The following is a 9,171-nucleotide window of genomic DNA, read 5'->3' as shown; positions in this document are numbered from 1 at the left end:
CACTGGCTCCTCCTCCTCCCCACAGCCTCTTCCTTCCGCTGCGAGGACCGAGGACCCACCCGCTGCCGTCCTGCACGCGGCGCCCTGTGGGCAGAGCTGGCCTTCGGTGGCGGCCACTTGCCTGGGAAATCAATTTGCCCCAAGCCGCTAGGAACGTGCCAGAGATGTTCCAGAGAGTCCCTTTAGCTTGCTCCCGGTCTCCCTCATTAAGATGCAAACCCACATCGTTTGGGAGAAGGAGAAAGAGGGTTCGATTCAGGAACTCATTAATGGGGATGCGCCCACTAGGTGTTAACCAGCCCTCTAAAAAAGTGATAAGGGGCTGAGTGAGTGGCGCACACCCTTAATCCCAGCAGCTCTGGAGGCTGAGGCAGGAGGATCGCCAGTTCAAAGCCAGCCTCTCAGCAAAAGCAAGGTGCTAAGCAACTTAGGCCCTGTCACTAAATAAAATACAAAATAGGGGTGGGGTGGGGGTGTGGCTCAGTGGTCGAGTGCCCCTAAGTGCAATCCCTGGTTAAAAAAAAAAAAAAGTGGGAAGGGATTAAAGAACACCGTTGCACATCTACTGGGACACTTTTTAAAATACCGATGTTCGGGCATCTCTCACAGTGTGATTTCACATGTCTGGAGTGGGGTCCCGGCTCGGATGTTTTATAAAACCTCCCGCAAGTGATTCTACCACGCAGTCAAGATCGAGTAACTGATCTCTAAACTTTTAAAATCTCTACAATAATGTAGAATTGTTCCAGTCTCCTTGACGCCCTCTGAGGGCTGAAAGCCCGTTACCCAACAAGCACCCCAAATCCTATAGGGATCCATCATAGAAAAAAATTTCATGGTTTTATTTGTTCGTTTTTTCTTGGGTTGGTTTTGCTGTTTTTGTTTTCTTGCCCCATTGGAGAGCAAAACCAGAAGTTTTTTAAAAATAATTTCTCAGCTGGAAACTTGATTCGATTTTTTTCTCTTTATTTTTTTGTCGAAAACAGACATTTGAAATCATCTGTGTTGTAGAAGTCATTGGAAGTATTCACTTTCTTATTTTCTGGGATGTAGGCCAAAAAAACTCTACTTAGGTTTGTCAATTACACTTTGACTTAGAAACACCCTGATGTATTCAGAAAGGGCTAGAAAAATTAGAATACTTTTCAATATGTCTTTGTTGATCTAATAATCTTTTTTCTTTCTTCCTTCCTTTTTTTTCTTTTTCTTTCTTTCTTTTCTTTTCTTTTCTTTTTTTTTTTTTTTTTTTTTTTGGAGGAGGAAGGTACTTTTATCTTATATACCTGAAATATTCTTCAAAAGATTGGACCTGTAGATTGAACTCAATGGATTTATGTAGAATATATGCCACTTAAATCTAATTGGCAAAGCTGGTCCTTACTGTAAAACCAGTCAGTTAAATCAGAGTCATTTGCTGTCAGTTCAAGCAAATTTGTCAACACACATTTCTATGACACTGTTTGTTGTTGTTGGTTTTTTCAAGACAATTGAATTGTATACTTTATTTTTTAAATATTTTTATTAGTTGTTGGTGGACCTTTATTTGATTTATTTATATGCTGTGCTTAGAATAAAACCCAGTACCTCATGTGTCGAGTCCCACGACTAAACCAGTCAGGGTCACTCCTAGTGAATTTGGGAAATAAGTGAATACACAGACACAGAAAGTACCTATTTTGGGGGGTTCAGTGATGGCTCCTCAGCTGCAGCACCCATGGGGGGGGGGCAAGGCAGGCAAGAAAGAGAACGAGGAGCATGGGTGCTGAACCCTTTTATTGGGGAGAAGCCATTCAAATGAGGCAAGGGGTCAGGTTTCAGGAGGTTGAGTCTAGCTTTGTGAAGTTTTGCTGTCAGCAGGTTGACTGACATCTAGGAAGCCCACGCCCATCTTGCCCTGTGTGGGGATCATAGACAGAGAGAAGGAAAAGACGCTTATATTGCCCACTCAAACAGAGAAGCAACAACGGTTCAGTCCACTGAGAACTGTGTGCTTAGTGCTCATAGTTCACACACAGAGCCGGTGGCTGACTTGCCACAACTCCACACTCTCATCACTCAAAGCTAGGGGGCGCTCGAGTCCCACATGGCAGCTCCTGACACACACATGCCAGGCAAGCGCTCTACCACTGAGCCACAACCTAAGCCCCTGAATACTCTATTTTTGAGAGAAGGTCTCAATATGTTGCCCAGGCTGGTCTCTAACTCCTGGACTCAAACAGTCCTCCTGCCTCAGCCTCCTGAGTAGCTAGGACCTCAGGTTTGAGCCACCATGCCAGGCAATACTTTGTTCCAATGCCAAGTAACAAGGTCCTTGAGTTTGTGTGCTGGGTAAGACAAGGTACAACTGTCACCAATGTGGTCTACTAGAGTTTGCTTTGGTAGATGTTTTTGGAGACAAAGTTTTTGTTTGTGTGTTTGTTTCTGTTTTGTGGTGAAGGGAAGGGAGAGTTTATTAAGCATGTTATACGTTGTCACAGTCCTTATTCTCTTTTTTTTTTTTTTTAAAGAGAGAGTGAGAGAGAGGGGGACAGAGAGAGAGAGAGAGAGAGAATTTTTAACATTTATTTTTTAGTTCTCGGCGGACACAACATCTTTGTTGGTATGTGGTGCTGAGGATCCAACCCGGGCCGCACGCACGCAAGGCGAGCGCGCTACCGCTTGAGCCACATCCCCAGCCCCCACAGTCCTTATTCTCACTCCACTTCATAATAAATGAATACAAACATCCAAACACAAGCCAAAATACCCTTTTGAACTCAGGGACACTTAGCCACATCCTCAGCCCTTTGGGTATTTTATTTACAGACAGAGTCTCACTGAGTTGCTTGGGCCTTACTAAATTCCTGAGGCTGGCTTTGAACTCATGATCCTCCTGCCTCAGCCTCCTGGGATGACAGGTTTGCACCATGCACCCAACAAATACCCTATTTTTAATGCTGTACAAAGAGCTTCATAAAACAAAGAAAGTAATGAACTGTGACCTCAGTGTCTTGATGAAAGAAGATTCCATTAACCCAGTCAAGGGACTGAAAATTTTGGGCTAAGAGCATAGCTCAGTGGTAGAGAATTTGCCTAGTATACACAAAGCTCTGGGTTTGATCCCAGTAGCAAAAAGTGAGAGAGAGAGAGAGAGAGAGAGGGGGGGGGGGGAGGAAGTGAAAAACCACAGACTGGGGGAAAATATTTGCCAATTTGTCTATCAAAGGACTGGTATTCAGAGTATATGAAGAATTTAACAATAAGAAAACAAACCACACAATTTTAAAAGGGGTAGGGATGAGAATGGAAAGGGTGTGGGAACATACACCTGTAATCCCAGGTACTCAGGAGCCTGAGGCAGAAAGATCTCAAGTTTGAGGTCAGCCTCAGCAATTTAGGGAGATTGTCTCAAAATAAAAAACAAAAAGGGCTGAGGCAGGGTGCTGACCTAGCATGCAAGAGGTCCTAGGTTCAATCCCCAGGACCTGATTAGGTAGGAGAATTGTCTGAGTCGGGGACCTGGAGACCAGCCTGGAGTGGGTGGGTGGAGAGATGTATATTATAATTCTTTTCTTTTTTTAAAGATTTTTTTTATTATTGATGGGCCATTATTCATTTATTTGTTTATATGTGGTGCTGAGAATCGAACCCAGTGCCTCATACAGGCCAGGCAAGCACGCTACCACTGAGCCACAACCCCAACCCTATAATTCTTTTCTTTTGAAAAAGAAAGAAAAGAATTATAATATACATCATTGACTTTTCACAGTCAATTTAGAGTTGATTTTGTATGCCACTTCTCGTAAAATTTACTATACAATTGTGTGCTAATCAGTTTCATCACCATAACAAAATACCTGAGATAATCAGCTTACAAAGAGAAAATGTTTATATTTTTTTTCAGAGTTTTTATCACAGTTTTCAGACTCCAGTCCATGATCAGTTGGCCCAGTCTTTAAGCTCCAGTTATTATATATGTTATCTCTATAGATGCTATAAAGCAAAACATTTGTAATTTTTGCTTTAAGTAGGCAATCTTTTATATTTCTCTTAAAACTATTTTTTACATTTTTTGGGGTTTGTTTTTAATACTGGGGATTCAACCCAGGGGTGCTCTCCCACTGAGCCACATCCTCAGCCCTTTATTTTTTGAGACAGGGTCCCTCTAAATTGCAACAAGTGAGGCTTGAAATTTTGCAGTCCTCCTGCATTGGCCTCCAGAGCCTCTGGGATTATAGGCATGTGTCACCTGCACCCAACTAAGAAGTTCTCATTTTAATTGGTAGACTGAGTAAAGAAGATTGCCCTACCAACATGTGTAGGCATCCTCCAATCTGTTGAGGACCTAAATAAACAATAAAGTGAGCAAAAGGTAAATTCTACTCTGTGCTTGTGCTGGGCCATCCTTCTCCTGCCCTCAGACATTGGCACTTTTGGACTAGAACTTCATTACTGATTTTCCTGGGCCTGTGTTTGCAGATAGTGATCACAAAACTTTTCAGCCTCCATAATCCGTAATCAAGCCTCTCATAATAAATCTCTTTCTATATATCTATGTATTTCCTATTGTTTCTGTTTCTCTGGAGAATACAAATATGATTCAAATTTTCTGTTTTCATATTCATACATTCATTTCAGTACATATGACTATAATTTGCATGTTGAATGTCCCCCCAAGGCCCATGTTTTAAAGGCTTGGTTTCCAGAGTGGCACTCATGGGGAGGTGGTGGGACTTTTGCAAGGAGGTGGTGGGAAGTCCTTAGGTCACTGGGTACATGCCTCCAAAGAGGAGTATGGGACTCCAGCCCCTTCTCATCACCGGTCCAAAGCAACAGGGCCAACTGTGATAAAAACTCTTGATAAAATAAACCATTTCTCTATGTAAGCTGATTATCTCAGGTATTTTGTTATGGTAACAAAACTGATTAGCACACATTTATCTAGTAATTTGCGTTATATCCTGATATTGTGAAAGACACTTTATAGACCTTTTGGATTCTGCTACATTTCTCCAGAGATCGGACAGTTTATATGGAAAACTCAGGGCTCCTCCTCTGTGGCTCTCTTCTCCCAGATTTTCTCCTTTCACTTTCCAATTGCTGTGTTTACTTCACTGTTCTCTGTTTTTCAGGAAGGAAGACTGTCTGTATGTTTCCATCAGAGTTTGGGTAACTCCCTGAGGCACTAACCTGGGCCTGTCCTCTGATGAAAACTAAAAAAAATGAGACATTTATCCGTGCCATTCCCTGCTTTTTAATGCCAACTCGTTTCTGGTTCCTGCCTGCTTTGGGTCATTTCCCAGTGCTTTCAGGCATTTGTTTTGATATAGTCTGTCCAGCGCCTATAATTGATATCTGAAGGATGATTGTTGTGATATGAGTTGCTCCAACATTATTGGAAGCAAACCCTCCTACAATTTCATCTTTCCTTACTCCTCCTCACTCCAACAATCTGTTCTGTAGACATACTTAATTATTTGAAATTTCCAGAACAGGCCTCTCTTGTCTTGGGGCCTTTTTGTACATGCATCTTTCTGTGTCCCCAACCTCGACCCAAGGATCTTCTACTCGTTCTTTAGGATTCAGCATAGATATCTTCTCTTTGGGAGAATTTTCAGTTGGGATTGATTCAAACAATAGAAACTTCCTTGTACTAACAAGATGGAAAAAGGGGGATTTAAGGCAAAAGTACAAAGGTATTGTCAGGGAACCCAAAGATAGAGACCCAACTAGGCTGCAGGAACCAACTAAAACCTGGCACTGCATTTCACTGGAGTTTGACCTCTTGTGCCTGTCCTCAGCCCCTCTCCCACACTCAGAAGCCTGGCTTCCCTCCCAGAGTAGTGGAGCAGGGTTGTTGCTCTCTGATGACTTTTCTTCCTTCCCCTCTGGTTTCCCTTGAGGGCGAGATTGCACCTTTCATTGATGTCCTCATCCCCAGATCTTAGCAGGGTGCCCAACACAGTTCATAGGTGGTGGAAAAGGGAGACAAGTGAACTGGCCCCTACCACACAGCCCAGCAGGAGTTGAAACAGACATTTCCAAGGTGTGACAGGTGATGCAGAGAGGACCCACCTCCCTATCCGGGTAGTCACAAAGCTTCAGGAAAGAGACACCCCAATGTGTTGCTTGTCCTCCGCGGATCCAAAGAAAAGTCCCATTAACTATAGAGAATCCCTTAAAGACCCTCTCAACCCTCTGGGTCTCCATTGAAGAAAAAATACCTCTTGTATTTCTGCACATCCCTTGAAAAGAGAGGAAAGGATTTAAAAAAAAAATCACAGAACTGGAAACTTGTCCATCTGTTTCTCTAACATTTCAGCCATTTGAGAATCCTGTCAGTTTCTCTTTCACATCTTGGGGACCTTTGACCATTTTCTTCCCTCAGCTTAAACTGTTTTCCTCACCCTCTTCCCCCTGACTAATCCTTACACACCCGGGAAGTTTCAACTTCAGTGTCACTTTCTGGAAAGGGAGGCGGCTGCCCTCTCCCCCTCAGTTAGGACAAGACTGGTTGCCCCACCCTGCCACCGCAGGCTGCTCTCCTTCCCCTTTCTGAACACCCTACTCCCTGCCATTCCCTGGTTAATGGCTGCCGCCCCCTGCAGGCTGTCATCTGCCACGTCAGGGAGCACATCGTTTTATTCCTGCCTATTCACAGGGGGAGGCAGAGAGCCTGGCATCCGTGAGGTGGGCAAAAATACATGTGACTTACACTGGATTTCAATAACGAGTGCAACTTCCTCATTTCGGAGAGAAAAACCAAGGCACAGACTTGGGGAAGTGAATTTGCTAGTGATCTCAAGTTAGTGGCAGGACCTGACAACCCTGGATAGCTCTCCTCTGTTTGCTTTTTTTACCCTTCCAGAACACTATGACAATCAATGCAGGCATCGTTTTGATATTATCTGAGCTTCTGTTTCTTTCAAATATGCACAAAGATGGAACTCTAGCAGGAACATTGATCCCCCCTCTCTTATTTATCTTTTTTTTTTTTTTTTTTTGTAGTTGTAGATGGACAGTATGCCTTTATTTTAATTATTTTTATGTGGTGCTAAGGATCAACCCAGTGCCTCACATGTGCTAGGCAAGACCTCTGCTACTGAGCTCCAGCTCCAGCCTGATCGCCCCTCTCTTGTGTGTGTGTGTGGGGGGGTCCTCACTATGTTTCCCAGGCTGGCCTCAAACTCTCAGACTCAAGCATTCTCCTACCTCAGTCTTGAAAGTACTTAGAACTACAGGTGGGTAACATTGCTCTGGCTACTTTTATTTTTGTTAGTTGGAGTACTGGGGATTGAAACCAGGGTGTCACACATTCTGGGCTAAAGTTCTGTCCCTGAGCTATACCCCCAGCTCTCTTTATTTTTTATTTTGAGACAGGGTCTTGTTAACTGTCCAAGGCTGGCCTCAAACTTGCCATCCTGCTGCCTCAGCCTCATGAGTAGTTGGGACTACAGGCATGTGACATTGTGCCTGGCTCCAGGAACATTTGGATTCATAGAGAAAAACATGCTTTTTGAAGAGTGAAAAGTAGTCAGGTTTTTTTTCCTCCAATGTTTTAATATAAAAACTTTCAAACCTATATATTTGTATTAATAGGAAAATAACCCCATCTACACTTTATCTAGATTCATCAGTTGATAACATTTTATACAGTACTGTTCTCTTTCACTCTCTCTATATATGTATATCTGTATTTCTCTCTCTCTTTATATATATATATATATATATATATACATATATATGTATATATATATATACATACACACACTGTATTCATATACATACACTTATTTTTGCTGAATATTTTAGGAATTAGTCATAGACATCATTACATTTCACTTCAGCACGTAACTCCTAAGGACAGGAATATTTTCCTATACCATTACAGCATGAGTACCATAATCTTACAATCCTATTAGCTAATATAAATCCATATTCAAATTTCTTCAATTATCTTAATTATGTGCTTTACAGCTATTTTTTTTTTAAATCCAGGACCTACTCAAGAATCATACATTGCATCTGGTTGCTGGTTGCCAGACCTACAACAGTTCCCAAACTATTTTACCTTTCATCACATGGACCTTTTTGAAGAGTCCCAGCTGGCTGTTCAGCAGAGCATACCTAATGTGAATCTGCCTGATTATTTCCTCATGATTACTTTCAAATAATTTTTTTTTTTTCAAAACGCCACTTGCAGGATGCTGTGGGTGCTTTTTCATTACAATGCCTCCATTTCAGATGAGCAGGTCCTGGGCCTTCAGGACATTTCAAGTCTTGGTTTGTAAGACAGGGTGACATATGTGTTCACTGTGTACCATGTCCTCTGATCTGGAGGCTGGGCAGTAGGGAAGGGCCAAGGAGCAGGAAGATCCATCACAGCTTCAGTGTCAGCAGTGAGTTCTGCCAAGCTGGCTGCTGGCTGTGGGGCACTTGTGCTGGGCAACTGGATCAGAGATAAGAACTCCTCCTTTATGCCAGGAGCTCCAGTCGGTGGCTGGTGGCCAGCCAGCTCCCCAGCCAATGGGTCACCTGCTGCTACAGCCACTCTCTGCTACTGCAGCTGCAAGGGAAACAGGAGTGTGAGGGAGGGGGTCATGCTACCAGAGGGAGCCAAAATAAAAAACACAATGAAAAAGATAGGAAGGAAGAAAAACAAAAAAGAACATTTTTTTTTAAAGAAGACAAACCAAAAGAGTGGGAGACGCAGAGGACCTACACACTAGAGAGAGAGCGATAAGCACAGAGATGGAGATGGAGAGAGAAACCGAAAGACTCCAACACACATGCACCTAGAGAAAAGGAAGCTCCAACTGACCCACCCAACACCTCCCACATCTGCTTCTGAGGCTCTTTGGCTTTGGGAACTGGGACAACAAAGAAGAGAGAGTTTGTGTTTGCACTGGTCAGGCTCAGAGGGCACAGGAGTTTCCCCAAGGGGCTGTGTGAGGTCACCTGCTCAGTCTGTACTTTTCCAAACACAGAACTTCTCCCTTGTGCCCCAGAAGTCAAGCCCTGGGTCAGAAATTTCCTGCTCCAGCTCAGCACATCTCTCCCTTTCTGCAGGGCTGTCAGCAGACAGGGCAGCCGTGCAGGGACACATCTGGGGTGAAGAGGAGGAGCCGTAGAGAGACAGACAGAGGAAAGGACCCAGGGGAAAGAAGGACACCAAAAATAGCCTTCCCTCTG

The 9,171-nt window shown here is 43.4% G+C and overlaps 1 protein-coding gene across 7 annotated transcripts in view; it reads right to left on the bottom strand.

Moving 5' to 3' along the window:
- Positions 1-3,170: 3,170 nt before the first annotated feature.
- ADAP2 (ArfGAP with dual PH domains 2) overlaps positions 3,171-9,171 on the bottom strand; it is a 29,713-nt gene continuing 23,712 nt past the window's right edge. For 2 of the 7 annotated variants that reach the window (XM_081271624.1, XM_081271625.1), the window contains exon 13: positions 3,171-8,545. Coding sequence is in view for 1 of the 7 variants with exons in the window: in XM_081271620.1 (XP_081127746.1) it covers positions 8,511-8,545 (35 nt within the window). In the remaining 6 variants the exon portion in view is untranslated. The remainder of the gene's footprint in view (positions 8,546-9,171) is intronic. The other 5 variants (XM_081271622.1, XM_081271621.1, XM_081271623.1 and 2 more) reach the window with 4 other exon arrangements.

This window comes from Spermophilus citellus, assembly GCF_964194105.1.
Source record: "Spermophilus citellus genome assembly, chromosome: 17".
Classification (NCBI taxonomy): domain Eukaryota; kingdom Metazoa; phylum Chordata; class Mammalia; order Rodentia; family Sciuridae; genus Spermophilus; species Spermophilus citellus.
This window is presented reverse-complemented; position numbering and strand designations above follow the sequence as displayed.